This window comes from Trachemys scripta, chromosome 1 (assembly GCF_013100865.1).
Source record: "Trachemys scripta elegans isolate TJP31775 chromosome 1, CAS_Tse_1.0, whole genome shotgun sequence".
NCBI classification, from domain to species: Eukaryota; Metazoa; Chordata; order Testudines; family Emydidae; genus Trachemys; species Trachemys scripta.
Genome location: NC_048298.1, coordinates 307,370,019 through 307,389,571, shown reverse-complemented (window position 1 = coordinate 307,389,571; position 19,553 = coordinate 307,370,019). Strand labels below are relative to the sequence as shown.

General features: G+C 44.6%; 1 protein-coding gene across 13 annotated transcripts in view; it reads left to right on the top strand.

Moving 5' to 3' along the window:
* The window catches only part of ZMYM2 (zinc finger MYM-type containing 2), a 185,597-nt gene that overhangs the window by 43,500 nt on the left and 122,544 nt on the right, over positions 1–19,553 (top strand). For all 13 annotated transcript variants that reach the window (XM_034758789.1, XM_034758797.1, XM_034758798.1 and 10 more), the window contains 3 exons: positions 4,422–4,707; positions 17,450–17,615; positions 19,057–19,269. In XM_034758789.1, the coding sequence (XP_034614680.1) occupies positions 4,422–4,707; positions 17,450–17,615; positions 19,057–19,269 (665 nt within the window). The remainder of the gene's footprint in view (positions 1–4,421; positions 4,708–17,449; positions 17,616–19,056; positions 19,270–19,553) is intronic.

The window sequence follows — 19,553 nt, the reverse complement described above, 5'->3', positions numbered from 1 at the left end:
TATGATATTTCCCCTGCAGAAAGGAGGGAAGTCCACTTGAAATTTTAAGGTGTGAGGGGAATCTCAAGGCCAACTGCAGCCTTGTGGAAGGGGCTAGGACAGTGGTAGGCAACCTATGGCACGTGTGCCAAAGGCGGCATGCGAGCTGATTTTCGGTGGCACTCATGCTGTCCGGGTCCTGGCTACCAGTCCGGAGGGCTCTGCGTTTTAAGTTAATTTTAAATGAAGCTTCTTAAACATTTTAAAAACCTTATTTACTTTACATACAACAATAGTTTAGTTATATATTATAGACTTCTAGAAAGAGACCTTCTAAAAATGTTAAAATATATTATTGGCACGCAGAACCTTAAATTAGAGTGAATAAATGAAGACTCGGCACACCACCTCCTGAAAGGTTGCCGACCCCTGGGCTAGGAGTTGTGAGTGGCAAGTTGAAGTCTCAACCGAAAATGAAGTGTGCAAACCCATGAAGCATCATTTAAGTAATATTGGTGGTATAGTTGCATATACAGGAATCTTTCTGGGCATGTGCTTCCTTGTTCTAGATGGAAAGGAACCAGTGTGGACTCCCATTCCAAACACACATGAAAAAAGGGAGTGTGTCAATATTCTGGCTGATAGATACATTTCTAGAAAATACTTCAGTCAGTCTAAGGTAGTTGACAAAAAATGGAGTCTACATTTGCATTAGTCTCCTTAAACTGCAAGTACTGCAGTAACATATCTAGATTTGTCAGTGGGGCACATTCTTTAAACATTTTTTTAAAAAAAATTGTCTGTCAGGTCAAAAAGAATGTTTTTGCACTGCTTCTCCTGTCCTCCCCATAACCTCTCCACTTTAATTGAAGCTTTCTAATAGTCAACTTACATTTAATGCGTCTTGCATGCCTGGGAAATAGGACATCCATGGCAGCTGTCATGACAGACAACAGGGCAGGCAAACATGCAATCTCAAACAGTAACCTGGATTTCCAAACAAGAACATTGGACTCCTTGGGTATTTAAAGAATAAATTTTAGAGTCCTTGAAACTTTTATCCAAGAATTGTGCAGCACACTTAGTAAAGATTGATCTTTATGGTCTCTTCTTACAAATACATGCTTTATTAGAAAATATGGCAGTCTTTCTTTTGATTGATTGATGGATTCCTTAGAAAACATCAAGAATAGGCTGTAGTCATTTTCACCTCAAAACTGCGGGGAAGAAGAATCTAAAATCTTCGGAATTTACACACATTTTTTTTTTCTTGTTTCTATATGGCTATTCTGATACCAGCTGTTCTAAGGTGCAAGGAGAGTCACTAAAAATGTTTATGCATTTAAACTAACTCGCTGATACTGGACCAAACGATAGAGATGCCACAGACCTTTTAAGGTCCTGCAGTGCAGTTTGCAAGACGTCAGTGCTTTCAGCTTATAGGTTAGGGTAAATGCCACATTTGATTTAACTTGGGGACTATGGCAAATACATGTTATCTAAGATAAGGTTGTTTATACATGCCGGGCTCTAGCATTATTTCTATGAAACATTCATTTAGAAGAATGGAATGACAGGATCAAAAGATAAATTTAAGTGCTCTGAAGTTACTGGTGATAGTTGTCATGTTGTTGGTATTTTAAGTGAAATAAATTGGGTCATTCAAATGTAAAGGAAATACACTTATGAAATTTTTCATACTTAAAATAATACTTCTTACTCGTGGCATCCTATAGCACTTTCTCCATTGTCAGGGCCTAAAAACTTAGTTGGTCAAAATGGAAGTTTTAAATTCTGGAGAAATGCCTAGAAAGAGGGTTTTATAGAAGAATAGTTTTTCCAGAACTTTGTCTTCTGAACCTAAGTAAGATATTAAAAATTGAGTTCAGCAGACACAGGGATGCTATTTTTTTCTTTTCCTCTGGGACAAATTAAATTGTGATACAAACGGCCCTGCAACATATTAAACTATAAAATGACTGTCTAAGAGTGGCTCTGTACTCTGGGATTGTGTTGTCCAGAGCTAGGTGGGAGGAGGGGATGCTTTGAGGAGGAGTTTAGGTACTGCAAGGACTTGGACTATTAACTTCTAGGTTCATTGTTCCCTACTGAGAAGACCATAATCTTGAACTCATCAGTTTTTGTTATCCTGCAGATTTCCATTGTTCTAATTGATAGCCATTGCCTTGAAATGGGTTTTAGAGTAAAACAGAAATTGCTTCCTATAGGAACCATGATACAGATAAACGTGAAGATTGGTATGAATCTATTTTGCCCGTCTTTAATTGTAATACAAAAATCCTTGGGGCCAGAGACTCTGGACTGGGAAGCTACTTCAGAAGTTGCAAATCTACTATTTTTGTATATAATACCAGGAGTTTTAAATCAAAACAGTTTTTGAATAATGTAAATCTCTGTATAAGTGAACTTTCTATCTACAGAAGATCCAGAGTTTTGCTTTTAAAATAAAAATATGAAAAGTATCTTTGATAACAGCCTAAGTTTGATAAATATTTGATTGGTCCAAATTTATAAACCTCTTCAGTAATATTTTAGAAAATGGAAGTTTCTAATAGATGAAATCTTCAAATTGGAAATTTTGCTTTGTCTTCTCTGCTTTGAATTTTTAACTGCAATTGGCACAATTTAATATTTGTCTACAGGTTCTACTCCTGGGGGAATTCTGCACCAGTGCGCATGCGCAGAATTCATGTCCCCCGCAGATTTCTTTGTTTCCCTGCAGAAAAATGACTTTCTGACAAGGAAGCAGAGTGAAGCTGCAAGAGCAGTCTCACACCATTCCCTAGCTGTGCAGGTACATTGTTTCAGGCATCCGGAGCAGCTGGTGGTGAGGTAAATCACTGCAGGGCTGGGAACACCTCAGCCAGTGGCTCCTACCCAGAGGAGGGATCAGCTGCTAGTCCTGGCTGGGCTGGAGGCAGGAGAGGATGGGACTTCCTCTTCCCCTGCAAGGAGTGGCTGGGGCAGTGTTCTTCCTCCCCCCTCCCCGCTTCTTGCCCACATTGCTCCTCAGCTGCAGGGGGAGGGGTCACTGTATGAGGAGCTGCTCCACCATCCGCCCAACCCCCGCCAAGCCTCACCCCATATACCCAGAACCCCCCTAGCCCTCCATACCCAAACCCTACCCCACTGAACTTCAACCCCTGCATTTGGAGACCCCCGCCTCGAAACCCCCACCCCTGCACCCAGACCACCCCCCACTGAGCTCCCTGCACTCAAACCTCCACCCTGATGAGCCCCAACACCCTGAGCCCCCCCCCCATCGAGACCCCCCACGCCACTCCCAACTAACTTGACTCAGATCCCCAACCCACCAATCCCCATTCCCCCGGCAGACCTCCCTGCAGAGACCCTCACAACCAGATCCCTCTGCTGAGCCCCAACCACTTTTGCTTGGAAGCCCCTGCAGAGTCCCATTGCCCTTGCACCTGGAATCCCCTCAACGAGCCTCTGTGCATCCAAATCCCCCCACATCTAGACCCCCCACTGAGCTGCCTTCACTCAGATTGCCCCACACAGAATCCTCTCACCCCACACCTGGATCTCCCCATACTGAGTCCCTCTAAACTTGGATCCTGCCTGGTTGAGCCTGCCTGCCCCACACCTAGTGCGCCTGGCGCAGGGCCCCAGGGTGTTTTTGGGGCAGGCCTAGGCCTTGTGCTGTGTCAGGGTCAGGTGCAGCCTCACCACTGAGTCCGTGTCCCGGGGGTGAGGAGGCTGCAGGGTGATCCCCACCTTTGTACAGCCAGTGGCCTGTGCTCCCCACAGCCATGCTGGAGCCTCTGTATTTATTTATTGACAAATAAAACATGCAGAATTTTAAAATGTTGTGTGCAGAATTTTTAAGTTTTTGGCACAGAATGCCTTCAGGAGTAAGGTTCAAATGCCAATATGCGGACAAACTACAGGTGTGTTAATTACTCTGGTGTCTCCTGGCCTAGGAAATGGGTACCTTGAGATGCTTCCCTGTTTTGGGATTTCCTGTGATTGCAGAGAACAATGTCATTGATCTAAATCACTGGTTCCCAAACTTGTTCCGCCGCTTGTTCAGGGAAAGCCCTTGGCGGGTTGGGCCGGTTTGTTTACCTGCCGCGTCCGCAGGTTTGGCCAATCGTGACTCCCAGTGTCCGCGGTTCGCTGCTTCAGGCCAGTGGGAGGTGCTGGAAGCAGCGCAGGCCGAGGGAAGTACCGGCCTGGCCCACCAGGGCTTTCCCTGCACAAGCGGCGGAACAAGTTTGGGAACCACTGATCTAAATATACTGACTGAGCATGTTTTTTTAAATTGTTTTATGTATACCTCCAAGATAACCAATTCCCCCCTTAAACCCTTTTGTTAGCAAATTATCCTAATATAATCAAATCTGTTTGTGTATTGAAAGATGTCTATTCACTTAATTTTCCATGTATTTTGTATTTTTAAGATTCCTGGATATCCCAGTCAGCTTCATTCCCTAGAAATCAGAAACAACCAGGTGTGGATTCCTTGTCACCAGTGGCCTCACTTCCTAAACAGATTTTTCAGCCGTCTGCACAACAACAACCTTCTAAACAGGTTAAAGTCACATGTGCAAATTGCAAAAAGCCCTTGCAGAAGGGACAGACTGCATATCAGCGCAAAGGATCAGCTCACCTGTTTTGTTCTACTGCCTGCCTCTCATCATTCTCGCATAAACCTGCTCCAAAGAAACTCTGTGTTATGTGCAAAAAGTAAGGGATATTTTATTCTTTGTTCCCTTAATACTTAAATGCAAAAATATATGCTTTATGATTAAGGAGCATTCTTCTTTGAGTGATTGCTCATGTGTATTCCATAATAGATGTGCGTGCTTGCCATGTGCACTGGTGCTGGAAGTTTTGCTGCTAGCAGTACTTGTAGGGGAGCGCCTTAGCGACCCCTGTAGTGGCGCCTTCATGGCGCGGTATAAGGGGTGCTGCACGCTCCTCCCCCACCACCCTCAGTTCCTTCTTGCCGCCAGTGAAGGTGGTTTGGAACTGCTCTGCTCCAGGTCTGCTGTAGCTTGTCCCCAAAACTGCTTGTTCGTTCAGTGTATGGTACCTGTAGTTTAGTTTAGTTTAGCTAGAGCGCCCGGGCCGGAGCATGCCCCGTGCCCCGGGTTTTAAGTCGTGCAGCACTTGTAGGTGATCTATGCCAGTGAGTGATCCGCACGCGGACAGTTTACTCTGTTTGGGGGAAACCCATCTCAGCGATCGCTGCAAGATTTGCAAGTTGTTTAAGACTCGGACCAAGAGAGAAAGGGACATCAGGCTCTGGGTTATTCTGATGGAGTCGACGCTGACCCCAGCTCTGGCGTGCCGCTCTGAATCGGCACCGGGCAGCGCAGTGTTGGTGTGCGGCAACCCTTTGGCGCCATCGTCTAGTTGGTACCGCTTCCCGTCCACGGGGACGCCAAGAAGATTAGGAAGAGGCCTTCTTTGTCGCGGCACTGGAGTAAACCCGGGATAGAGGCTAGACCCATGTTGGGCAGTCCTCGATCCCCACCGGCCTCTAGGCCTCTGACTCAAGTCGAGCCTCAAAGTAGCCCAGCCCATTCGACGCAGGCTGCCCCAGATGTCCGGATGCCCTCCACACTGGAGGATCTGCAAGTGGCCCGGGATGTTATGTCCATTCTGGTACCAGGAGCACTGCTGATATCTGTCCCAAACTCCAGAGGCAAGCCGCCGCTGGGATCGCCGCAGTCACCCCGGCTCAGTACCGGTCTCGGTCGAGGAAATGTTCCCACTGCTGTTGGGCGCCCAGCATCCGTTCAGGGCAAAGGCCACGGGGATTGCCTTTGACGCCCACCAGGGTGTCTGGTTGGGTTCCGTTTGACCGAGACTCTTGGCACCGCTCCGCCTCAAGGTGCAAACACAGACAGGACCAAGGCAGATGACGTCAAAGGTCCTCGTCTTGGAGGGGTTATCGCAGCCGGTCATGGCACGAACATCGTTGTTCCCGTTCGTCGTCCTGCTCCAGGATCCTGCCACGGCATCACCTCCGCAGCCCCGAGCGTCGATTGTTGGCGTCTCGCCGTCGCAGGTCCGCCCGCTGGAGCTGATCACGGAGCAGCTGTTACCAACAGTACCGGTCCTCCACGTCAGGATTGCGGTCCCGTGGTCTGCATCACTCCCAGCGCCACCACTCCTCCCAGTCCAGGGACAGCGGCAGGTTGTATGTCAGCCCGGCCTCCCTTCATAGTCGTCCATCGCTGGGCTGAACAGCCGGCTCTGCCGGTGCCACAGCAGGTGCAGTGGCCCCGGGCCCTGTGGACAGCCCAATAATACCAGTGAGCACCGTGGCCCTCGATGCAGTCCCTGGTGGGGGCTTGCTCGGTGGCCGGAGCATCAGAAGGACCATCGGCCTCCCTCTCCAGACCTCCGAGGAAAGAGTTGGTGGAACGTACATCCTTGGCACCGTGCCCAGAGACCGACCAGGTGGTGGAACCTCCGGTGGCGATACAAAGTACCACGCTGGCCTCCTCACCCTTCCCGGATGAGGCGATTATGGCCCCTCCTGCCTCCGTCCCACAGGAGGACTTTAGGGCCCACCAAGAACTCTTAAAAAGGGCATCAAGCCTCCACCTGCAGGCAGAGGAGATGGAGGAGCCCTCGGACTCCCTGTTTAATTTACTGTCCTCCTCGGCACTGGTCAGGGTGGCCTTGCCTCTCCGTGAAGGGGTGGCGAAAATTTCAAATGCCCTGTGACAAACCCCAGCCCCACTGGCCCCCATCTCTAAGAGAGCGGAACGCAAGTATTTTGTACCCGCCAAGGGGCATGAATACTTATACACCCACCCTGCTCCTAACTCCCTGGTCGTCGAGTCGGTCAACCACAGGGAATGGCAGGGCCAACCAGCCCCTACCCCAAAAAATGAAGATTCAAGGAGGCTGGACTCATTTGGAAGAAAAATTTATTCGTCCTCGAGCTTCCAGCTACGGGTGGCGAACCACCAGGCTCTCCTGTGCCGGTATGAGTTCAATCTGTGGGGCTCCCTGCCCAAGTTTGAGCACTCCCTCCAGGAGCGCGACAGGAAAGAACACAAAGCGCTGGTGGAGGAGGGCACAGCGGCTGCCAGGGCAACCCTGCAGGCAGCTTTGAATGCAGTGGACACGGCTGCGCAGTCCATGGCCTCCGCAGTGTCCATGAGAAGGGCGTCATGGCTCCTGCTCTCTGGGCTGTCCAGAGAGGCGAAGACCTCCCTGCATGACCTCCTGTTTGATGGCAAAACCCTGTTTGTGCAACAAACGGATACAAAGCTGCATGGTTTGAAAGACTCCTGCACGACTCTCCAGACTCTGGATCTCTATGTTCTGGCTCCAGCTCAACCTAAGTTCAAGCCACAGCAGACTCCCGCTCAGGCCACCCATTCAAAATACGAGACCGCTTATAAGAAGTCGTGGGACTATAATAGGCGCCCACAGAGGCAGTCTCGACCTGCCCCCTAGCCTACCTCAGGCGCCGGGGGGTCCAGATCTTCCCCTATCTGGACAACTGGTTGGTCAAGGGAAGCTCCCGCTCGCAGGTGCGGGATCACGTGGTGCTCCTTCTGTCTACATGCATTACTTTGGGCCTGTTGGTAAACAACACCAAGTCCATGTTAGTCCTGGTACAATGTATAGAGTTTATCGGGGCGGTCCTGGACTCGTCGGCCAGAGCCTCCCTCCCATCGAACAGGTTCGAGATCCTGAAGGGGCTCATCGACACTGTCACGAGGTTTCTGGGGACAACAGCCAGAGTGTGCCTCCAGCTCTTAGGTCACATGTCGGCATGCACATATGTGGTCCGTCATGCCAGACTCAGGATGAGGCCCCTCCCAGTTCTCTCAGGCAAGAAATAGGATGGACAAAGTCCACACGGTGTCCGAGCCAGTGATCACCTTCCTATGGTGGTGGTCCTCCCCGAGAAACATGCTCCAAGGGGTCCTGTTCAGGGGCAGGGCCCCGTCGCTGGAACTGGTGTCTGGTGCGTCGGACCTGGGATGGGGAGCCCATGTGGGGAACATTCAGACCCAAGGTCTGTGGTCGGCTCAGGATCTGACCCTCCACATAAACGTCAAGGAGTTCAGGGCGGTATGGCTGCCATGCATGGCCTTCCGCTTGCACCTGAAGGGCTGAGTGGTCAGGGTCTTCACGGACAACACGGCATTGATGTTCTACATCAATAGGCAAGGCGGGGCCCGATCCTCTGCCATGAAGCTCTCAGGCTGTGGGACTTTTGTATAGCTCATGACGTGCCTACAGGTCTTCCATCTGCCAGGCACCCAGAATGCGCGCACAGATCGTTTGAGCAGGGACTTCTCTTCTCAGCACGAGTGGTCTCTCCACCTAGAGGTGGTGCACAGACTTTTCCAAGTGTGGGGAACTCCCCATGTGGACTTGTTCGTGACTCCAACAGAACTGTCGCTGTCTCCGGTTCTGCTTTGGGGATGGGGCTGGGACGGGGCACTATCTCCGATGCCTTCCTCCTGTCCTGGTCAAGCCAGTTTCTCTATGCCTTCCCCCATTTCCGCTGATCGGCAAGGTCCTGGAAAAGTTAAAGACGGACAAGACCCGGGTCCTTCTGATTGCCCTGGCATGGCCCAGGCAGCATTGGTATGGGACCTTCACGGGCCTGGCGGTCGCCCTGCCGTGGCCATTGCCGTCCCGCCCAGTCCTACTCTCCCAGGACCAGGGCTGCTGCCTCCACCCCAACTAGCGGCACTCCACCTCACAGCATGGCTGCTCAGTGGTTAGGTAGAGAGGAAAGGATGTGCTCAGAAGGTGTTCAGCGTGTCCTCCTAGAAAGCAGGCGGCCCTCCATGCACCAAGCCTACTTGGCAAAGTGGTGTCGGTTTTCCAGATGGACGGAAGAGCAGGGTGTTTCCCCGGTGGCTGCCCCGACCCAGCTTATTCTGGACTACCTCCTTCACCTTAGATCCCAGGGCCTGGCACCCTCATCAGTCAAGGTGCACCTGGCAGCCATATCAGCCTTCCATCCGCCGGCGTAAGTCCACACGTTATTCTCCCATGCTATGACTGGCCGATTCCTTAAGGGGTTGGATCGTCTCTTCCTATATGTTAGGCCCCCAGTCCCACAGTGGGACCTAAACCTGGTGTTGGCTTGTCTCACGGGGCCCCTATTTGAGCCACTAGCCACGTGCTCCTGGTCATACTTCTCGTGGAAGGTGGCCTTCCTGGTTGCGATCACGTTTGGTAGGCAGGTCTCGGAACTCAGGGCCCTGACCTCCGAACCCCCGTACATGGTGTTTCATAAAGATAAGGTCCAGCTCTGCCCACACCCTTTGTTCCTCCCGAAGGTGGTCTCCGCCTATCACATGGGTCAGGCCATTTTTCTGCAGGTCCTCTGCTTCAAGCCCCATGCATCCAGTGAGGAACGCCGCCTCCACACGCTGGATGTGAGACAGCCTCTGGCCTTTTCCCTGGAGCGGACTAAGCCATTCAGAAAGTCCTTGCAACTGTTCATCACCTCGGCCGAGCGCATGAAGGGTTGGCCGATCTCCACTCAGTAGCTCTCCAACTGGATCACCTCGTGCATCCGTACTTGTCATGACCTGGCGGGAATCCCTCCACCGTCAATTGTGAGGGCACACTCGACTAGGGTGCAAGTCTCATTGGCTGCCTTTTTCGCCCATGTCCCCATTCAGGACATTTGCAGGGCTGCCACATGGTCTTCAGTTCACACATTCACTCCCACTATGCGATCGTCTCCCAGACTAGGGACGATGCCGGATTCGGCAGGGCTGTGCTCTGTCCCGAGAATTTGTGAACGCCTACCCACCTCCAAGAGATATAGCTTGGAATCACCTATTGTGGAATACACATGAGCAATCACTCAAAGAAAACAAGACAGTTACCTTTTCCATAACTGGTATTCTTCGAGATGTGTTGCTCATGTCTATTTCACATCCCACCCTCCTTCCCCTCTGTCGGAGTTGTCTGACAAGAAGGAACTGAGGGTGAGTGGAGCGCTTAGCGCCCCTTATACTGCATTATGGAGGCACCACTCCAGCGTCACTAGGGCGCTCCCCTATGGGTACTGCTAGGGGAAAAACTTCCAGCACTGGTGCTCATGGCGAGCACGCACACCTATTGTGGAATAGACATGAGCAACACATCTCGAAGAACACCACCAGTTACAGAAAAGGTGACTGTCTTTTTCTAATAACTAAGTATCTGACATTTGTAAGATCTGACCACAAAAATATTTTTCCCCACAAAGTGTAGGGTCAGCTTAAATTTGGTTGAAAATGACTAATCCTTTATATGTTATTGTTATATGTAACCCTTTATGGTTATAGTATGTCTAGAGACAATCAAGGAAACTAAAATACCTTTCCTTGACTGTCAACTCTCTAGTTCAGAATAAGGCAGGATAGGGGAGTTTCTTCTCTTTAAAGATACAAATCAGTAATTTTGGTTTAGTGATTTTTTTCATATAAACAGTTTCTAAGAGTTTACAAAATATAGTACAGTAAACAATATGGCATAAATTCACAAGAAAAAATAGTGAAAACATCTTATTATATAAATGCTTCCATTGTGAGAAGGAAAAGGTGAAATCAAGGGGCAAATACATAGGAGAAAAAAATACTGAGATTTGGAAAGACATGGCAGAGAAACATAGGAAGACTGTTCCATCTACTGGGAGTTATGGGGGAAAGCCCTGGCCTAGGCAATGGCTGGAAGGGAAAGGGAGAAGAGCAATAAGCTGGCAGGCCTATGAGAGAGCCTATTGCAAATATATATAGAAAGTCTTAAAAAGAAGCCTGGGAATTATGAATTCAATCCTGAAATCACTCAGGAGCCAGATAGGTCACTCTTCTCTGTATGTGTGAAGGGGTGGGCACCTGCTGGAGTCTGGAGAACGGGGCCTTGTGGAAACTATAGAAAGCAGAGTTGAAATAGTGAAGGCATGAATAAGGGCTTGAGGGCTTCATCCCATTTTGGGGTCAAGGCAGTGTAATATGGGCAGTATTACAGAGGTAATTAAATATATTTAGACAGTGTTCTGCATTTTCAATTTTTACCGATTTTCACCGCTAAATTACCTTTTTTTTTTTTTTAAGAGTTCTTTTTTTTTTAATTGATTTACACCCTCATCAGTCCACTCAGTATTTTTTTCAGGTACTTTTTTTTGTTAAACACTTATGCTTTACATAATTGTTGTGTCCTGCAGCTCTGAGATTGAGTAACTGCTTCAATGTAAAACTCAGAACACACACACACTGGAGGTCAGAAAATCAAACAATGTTAATATTGTGCTATGATTGGCTCACAAAGACATGCTGCCTGCCTATTGTTTTGCATCTGTTTAGAGCGGCACTAAATTTAAACAATCAGTCCTCCACAGATAAAGATAACTAAAGTAAAGAGGTAAACGTGGGGCAAAACCGCAAATCTGTGCCTGAATACCAACAAAAAATCAGTACTAAGAAATTTTCAAGGAAAATAAAGACGGGAGTGAAGAGGATGCATTGCGCTGCAAGAACTGTAGCACTGAGGTCAGTGCTCGCGCTGACAGAATAAAGGAGCACGTCGAAAGCAAGTGACACAAGAATATGACCCCGGAAGTGTTTGATGCCAAAGATTCTTTTTGGAATGTCATCCAGGTATTGCACTCCTTCCTCAAGGTGAATTTTGCAGCAGACTGTCACAGTTATGCCGGAGTGTTTCAACCATTTGCCACTAAAGATGGAATTTCAAATCTGAAAGGGGAATTAACTATTTACACGAACATGCCTAACCTGACAATATGAAACTGGATGTGCTAGTTTTTTGGGACAGTCATCAAAACAAACTTCCTGACTTCAGCAGAGTGGTATGGCAAGCTTTGAGTGTACCCCTTGGATCTTACTGATGCAGAGAGCTTATTTTTAAAGTTGGACTACCTCCAAGACAGCAAGAGGCTCAACATGAATGAGAATACTTAAAAGAAAATGATGTGAGCATACACAAACCAGGATTTCTGGAAAAACTATTGTCTCCTAGAGAGACACAAAATACCTTTTTGTACACGAAAAAAGTTTCAATTATACTGTAGTAAAATGTGTATATTATGCACGTTTTTTCCCCAATTTTTATTTTTTTAACCCGATTTTATCCTAGTTTTAATGTCTGGAAAACAAAGAAAAAAATCTGTGTGTTTGTGTTTTTTTTTTTTTTTTTTATAAAAACTGAAAATGCAGAACACTAGACATAATTAAAGGTCATCATCTTGAAATTTATTATTGATTCATTACTCAGAATGCCTAAAAGAACCATTGGGGAGCTTAAAAATTGTACACTAGTAACATTAGACTTTCAAAATAGTTATTCTTAGGGCTGTCAAGTGATTTAAAAAATTAATCACTATTAATTGCACTGTTAAATAATAATAGAATACCATTTATTTAAATATTTTTGGATGTTTTCTACATTTTCAAATATATTCAATTACAACACAATAAAAGTGTACAGTGCTCACTTTATATTTATTTTTGATTACAAATATTTGCACTGTAAAAAGCAAAATAAATAGTATATTTCAATTCACCTAATACAGGTACTGTAGTGCAATGGCTTTATAATGAAAGTTGAACTTACAAATGTAGAATTATGTACAAAAAATAACTACATTCAAGAATAAAACAATGTAAAACTTTAGAACCTACAAGTCCACTCAGTCCTACTTCAGCCAATCGCACAGACAAACACGTTTGGTTACAATTTGCAGGAAATAATGCTGCCCACGTCTTGTTTACAGTGTCACCTGAAAGTGAGAACAGGTGTTCGCATGGCACTTTTGTAGCTGACGTTGCAAGGTATTTACGTGCCTGATATGCTAAACATTCATATGTCCCTTTATGCTTCAGCCACCATTCTGGAGGACATGCTTCCATGCTGATGATGCTTGTTTAAAAAAAAAAAGTGTTAATTAAATTTGTGACTGAACTTCTTGGGGGAGAATTGCATGTCTTCTGCTCTCTGTTTTACCCACATTCTGCCATATATTTCATGTTATAGCAGTCTCAGATGACCCAACCCATGTTCTTTTTAAGAACACTTTCACAGCAGATTTGACAAAATGCAAAGAAATTACCAGTGTGAGATTTCTAAGGATAGATACAGCACTCGACCCTAGGTTTAAGAATCTAAAGTGCCTTCCAGAATCAGAGAGGGACAAGGTGTGGAGAATGCTTTCAGATGTCCTAAAAGAGCAATACTCCAATATGGAAACTACAGAACCCGAAGCACCAAAAACGAAAATCAACCGTCTGCTGGTGGCATATGATTCATGATGATGATGAAAATGAACATGCATTGGTCTGCTCTGCTTTGGATTGTTATTGAGCAGAACCCATCATCAGCATGAACGCATGTCTTCTGGAATGGTGGTTGAAGCATGAAGGGACATATGAAACTTTAGTGCATCAGGCATGTAAGTATCTTGCGATGCCAGCTACAACATGCAAACGCCTGTTCTCACTTTCAATTGGCGCTGTAAACAAGATGTGGGCAGCATTATCTCCAGCAAATTGTAACCAAACTTGTTTGTCTGCACGATTGGCTGAAGTAGGACTGAGTGGAGGTTCTAAAGTTGTACATTGTTTTGTTTTCGAAGGCAGAAATTTAAGGCACACCCCCCCCCCCCCCCGAGCGGGGTCGATGGGGGGGGCGGGGGCAGCACGCGGAGCCCCGTGGCCCCCCTGTCTAGAAGCCAGACCCGCTGCTGGCCGCTTGTAGGGCACAGTGCAGTGTCAGAGCAGGTAGGCACTAGCCTGCCTTAGCTGGCCAGCACAACCAATGGAACTTTTAACGTCACGGTCAGCAGCGCTGACCAGAGCGACCCAGTGCCTGACATGCCGCGACCTGGTACTGGGTTGTGACCCGAAGTTTGAAAAACGCTGGCTTAAGGAATATTGCTATATTCCTTAATAAATATGAATCTTTTATTTTGCATGCTGTACGTTCTCTGATGAAAAGGGTCTAAGTATGTTTGGTGATGGGGGACACTCACCTCTTGTGAGTCTGACCAAGTCACACAGTCAAAATGTATGACCTCCTTCTGGGGTAGCAAAGAGTTCAAAAAACTGTCAGCCCTCACCAGGGTTTTCAGCCCTGTCTCTGGGCCTTTTCTAATCCAATCCTTCTCAGGGTTTAGCCCACATTCCCAATGGTGAAACCTGGGCCCATATACTATTCTGGGTTCCAACTCTCAGGGACCCTATAAACAGCAGCCATGTATAGCTGCGTCCAGTTCACTGTTGTTCCCTGGCCTGCTCCCACGTAGTCCCTTTCTCTTAACCCTTACCTCAGGGCTGAAGTTCTCAGATTCTCTTGCTCCTTGCTGAATATAAATACCACCAGAACCAATCTTTTGGTTCTCTCTTAGCTCCTGTGATCAGCAAGGAGCACTCTACCTTGCTCCTTTGGATTAACTACAGCAATGGGAGAATCCCTTCCATTGCTATAGTCAGTTGTCTACACTGAAGCGCTACAGCGGCGCAGCTGCAGCACTGTAGCTGTACTGATGTAGTGGTTTAAGTGTAGACATAGCCCTAGTCTTTTAAATTCTCCCCCTAGTCTTCAACTGCTTAGTAAATCGCTGTATTGAAACCAGGGCCTGGACAAAGTTGCCCTTGTTTAACACTTCCTTAGCTTCATGTCTAAACAAGAGTAGAAATCTATGCTACCTATTTTTTTAGTTAGTGATCTTGTATTTTCTGCACTTCCCTCCTCCACCGTCCCCTCTCAGTATCTGATTTACTGGATAAGGAGTGATCTTGCTGCACTGTGTCAATGCCATAGCTACAGGAAAGTTGGCCAGTTCCCCCCCCAGTTGTAAGATGGCAACACCATCTGTTCTGAGCACAGGGAAAAAAGTAGGAAATTTGGTGTTGCACGGTGAGTTTAGTGTTGTTTTGATAGAACACGCTGTTAACTTACGTTTTAATTCAGATTTATAATGGCTGTTTGTAAATTGAGTGATATCAACTGACTTCTAAAACAAGATGAAATTTAGAGAATCTGGCAAAGATTTGCTAGAAGTGATGTGATTTTGGGTGTACCCCATAAGACCCCTTAGAGGTGTGTGTGTGTGGTGTGTTTTTTTTTTTTTTTTTTAAATCCAGCTGTTTAGTAGGTCTTAAGTTGGGCACTCAGAAATTTAAGGCGCACAAAATTGTTAGTCACTTTCTGAAAATTTTGGCTGATGTGTTAAAAGTTCATTATTTTTCTCCTCACACTTTTATTAAAAATTGCCATTTTTTCCTTTTTTTTTGATGCTCTTACTTCTCTCTGATCATAGTCAGTGAAACTATTCGTGCTAAAAGTTAAGCACGTTGGTAAATTTTGGCCCAATTGCTGCCACAGATTGTAAGCTTGTCAGGGCAGAGGTGCTGGCGTTCTTTTTCTGTGGTAGTACACAAGTAAGTTGTCTTGTAGTCTTCTTGCAAAAGGCCCAGCTTCATGCTGACATCTTTTCAGATGAGGGTAGATCTGAAGGTGTCTCACTGTACAGGCAGTCCATGCCTTTTCCAGAAGCAATCTTTAAAGAGTAGCATACAGCATTCCCTTTCCCCAGAAGCTGTATGTCTTCAGTGCTTTCAGTTCCTCCCAGTTTATAAACTCAGAACTGAACATGGGATAGACTTTTTGGGGACTTGTCCGTCCCCAACACGAGAATGTAACATTCTGTCACTTGACCTCCAGACCTGCCCAGTCTATTCTTGCTTTATACTGCTGAATGGTATTTCCATTGCATCAGTAATTATAAAAAAAAACAAAAGCCGTGTGACTGTAAGGAAAAGGGAGATATTTTTCCTCTCTCATAACTTCCGTGGAGGATGTGTGGGGGAGGGGAGGAGAGGGAGAAAAGAACCCTCTGGTCCGTCTGTATAACAGTCCTTTGTGCTCAATGCACGGATTATATGGATGTGCTACAGCCCCAGCTACAGAATCTGGCTCTTTAGTTTAAGTTGTAGAGACTCACATTTTTAGTTTTATGGGAGTAAGGTTCTTGTGAAGTAACAGCAAAATTCACTAGCAAATATCACTTGTGTTCAAAGCAGTTAGGCTTATCCATTGTCAGTTGAGTTTGCTTATTATTCTGTGTCTATTGTTAACCACAACTTTCTGATGAATATCTATAATGTATGATGGATTTGATTTGGAGGGGGCTCTTTATTTTAAGAGCTAGAAGTATCTCTTAAAAACTCTGCTGCCATCTGAAAACCAAGTAATCTAACATGTTGAAATAATTAGATTCATAAGATACCCTACAGATAAAACTGACTGACTTTAAACCAAGCTTACTTTAAGAACATTTTAATGTAACTTTAGATATCTTGTTAAACCCAAAGTTGGTAAATTGGTTGTTAATATTATTATTATGTCCTGCTATTTTTGCAGAGATGGCCAAACAATAAATGCGGAAGGAATAGCATGCAACAAGGCATACAACTGAGATTATTGCAAATGTTAAGGCGCATAGTGTAGCATGAGGTTGAAGACCAAGTGTATCTAGCACTAGCCACAGAACACAATAGTGCAATTGACTTCTAATGAGGAGAGGTGTGAAGGACTAGTTCAGAGTAATTTATTACTGTTCATTTGGTTAGTCCAAAAATAATCTGCTCTCTCAATTGTATGTTTAATCAGTTACAGCTAGGTAGTCCATATTCAGATTGGTGATTTGGAACTTCTGTAGCCAACTTGATTACTTTTATAAATTGTGCCTATTTTTTTATTTAAAATGATGCATTGTAATATCCAAGAACACCAGGCAAATTCAGAGTGGAGTTTTGCTCTTAACAAAAATTTCTGGCTACAACTAAAAAGACATCTCTTCAGTGTCCTATTTCAGAAGAAAAGAATCTCCAAAATATAATAAAATAAAGTGCTGATATTAGTTGTGGCAGTGTTATGGGTTTTTGAGGAGCAAGAAATAGATGTTTATTGACTGAATTAGTTTTTTTAGAATACTTTTTTTATTGTTGGGAAGCAGCTTTTGTTTAAAAAAAATCCGTAGTTTTATGTTTACATTTAAATTTTTTGCATGTACTAAGTTAGATATGCACAACCAGTAACTGCTCGTTAGTAAAAGCTGTTTTACAAATACTCTATCTTCAATATTGGAAGTAATGTAGGGAAAAATAGTAGCCTGATAATTCTTTTGGATATATAACAGAAATTGCTTTGTTTTAATGGTCCATTTGCAATGTTAATGTAAAGTTGCTCATAACAGTATATTTTAGCAAGTAGTATTAAACTCAAAAGAAACAAATGCAACAGATAGAATGATTAATTGACGTTAGTACAGTGGGACAGTCTTGAAAATGGTATTGAACCAAAAGCTGTTTGGAATCTGAGAAATGAAAAGTGCACGGTGGGTGGGAAAAAAGAATCAATTCTATTGTTATAAAATACAATTTAAAAAAAAAAAGTTTTATGCTCTAGCGCTTTTGTCTTTCAGAGATATAACAACAATGAAAGGCACCATTGTTGCTCAAGTTGATTCCAGTGAGTCTTTCCAGGAGTTTTGCAGTACATCATGTTTGTCCTTCTATGAAGACAAGCATAATCCCTCAAAAGGAATCTTGAATAAGTCAAGATGCACTATCTGTGGTAAACTAACCGAGGTCAGGTTGAATTTTTGGTCTCAACTCGTAAATTACTTACTAATTGAACATTTATTATTAAAAAGTTGATTGGAAAGAGTGGTAAAATGTCTGTTTTTTTTAAAGTTGTCCAGTTTTTTGTATTTCTACACTTATTAGGCTTAATATATTTAGCAATTTTATAGCTCTTGCCATCTTCAGTTATGCTTTATAATAGTTAGATAATATTAATTTCTGTAAATTTCTTTATTGAATATTTAAATTTAATAAGTCTATGAAGACAGTTGTGTATTACTAACATTTTTGTAGTCCTGCAGCTAACATTTTGGAGTTCACTTTCATTGCTGCCAAGGCTTTTGTTTAGACAGCTAGTAATTTAAAAATTTTATGTTGAATTGATCACTGTTGATCTCCATAAGAGCATAAGAATGGCCATACTGTGTCAGACCAGTGGGCCATCTAGCCCAGTATCCTGTCTCCTGACAGCGCTCGCTGCCAGATGCTTCAAAGGGAATGAACAGAACAGTTAGTGAGTGATCCACTTCCTGTTGTCTAGTCCCAGCCTCTGGCAGTCAGAAGCTTAGGGACACCCAGAGCATGGATGACCATCTTGGCTAACAACCATTGACAGCCCTATCTTCCATAAACTTCTCTAATTCTTTTTTGAGCCCATTTATATTTGTGGCCTTCACAGCATCGCAGGGCAATGAGTATCGTAGGTTGACTGTGTTGTGCTTTTGTTTGTTTTGTTTTATTAATTTCATTGGGTGGCCCCTGGTTTCTTGCATTCTTAAAAGGGAGAAAAGTAGAAACAGTTATTGAAAAATGAAATATGGGAGGAGCAGTAACTATTTTGAGGGCTCTCAAAGTATAAATCCAATAGTAATTGATACTGATCAGTACAGTACATACAAATGTTGCCATCAAAACAGTTCAGGATTTTCTCTATTCTAATTGCATATTTTGGAGGATCCCCCTGAGTAATGAATAGATGGTTTGTATAGTAGAATATACTCTTATTTAAATTCTACTAAATTGGGATTACTACATTCTGGATGCAAATACTGGGCCCAGTTTACATAGCAACCTATATGCAGCCTTTTAGCCCCCAGACAGCTTTGTAAATTAAAAGCCAAATATATTAAAAATCCTGCTCACTGCCAACAAAACGTATAAAGTGCAGGTGGGGAAAATGATGTAAATTAGCTCCCCATTCTCTTGAGCAGCCTTGTGTGAATCCCACCCTGTGACCTTGGATTGGCTTCTAGGGCTGCAAGAACAGCTGGGGCTAGGTTTTTGCCCAGAGATTGCACGGAGACAGAGTTTGCTTTGTTTGTTGTTATAGTTATTTCAAATGCATATGTCACAATATTATCTAGGGTTTCAGTTGAACCAGATACTGTTTAAGTTGTGATTGTCAAGTGTAGTGCACTGATGAAAAACCTTGGTTGTTTTTTTTCAGATTCGCCATGAAGTTAGCTTTAAGAACATGACTCATAAGCTGTGTAGTGACCACTGCTTCAATAGATACAGAATGGCGAAGGGTTTAATAATGAATTGCTGTGAGCATTGTGGGGAGTACTTGCCCAGTAAAGGAGCTGGAAACAATGTCCTTACGATTGACGGTCAGCAGAAAAGATTCTGCTGCCAAAACTGCGTTGGTGAATATAAACAGGTAACTACTTCTATTTATAAAAAATGAAATTTAGCTTATAAATTAAAAAACAAAACAAACATTAGTACTGCTAAGATGCATTCTGTTCTTGATTAACTGATTTTCTTGGAACTGTCTAAATATAGAATACGAACAAACCTGAAACACTCAGCTGCTTAACCTATGTGAATTTGTATGTGCATTTGTGGGAGTGGAACTCTACTCATAAATTATTATTGTAAAAGGAGACATGTCTCTTACCCAAAAATACTATCGACTTAAAACAATTGAGGAAGAAAACTTCT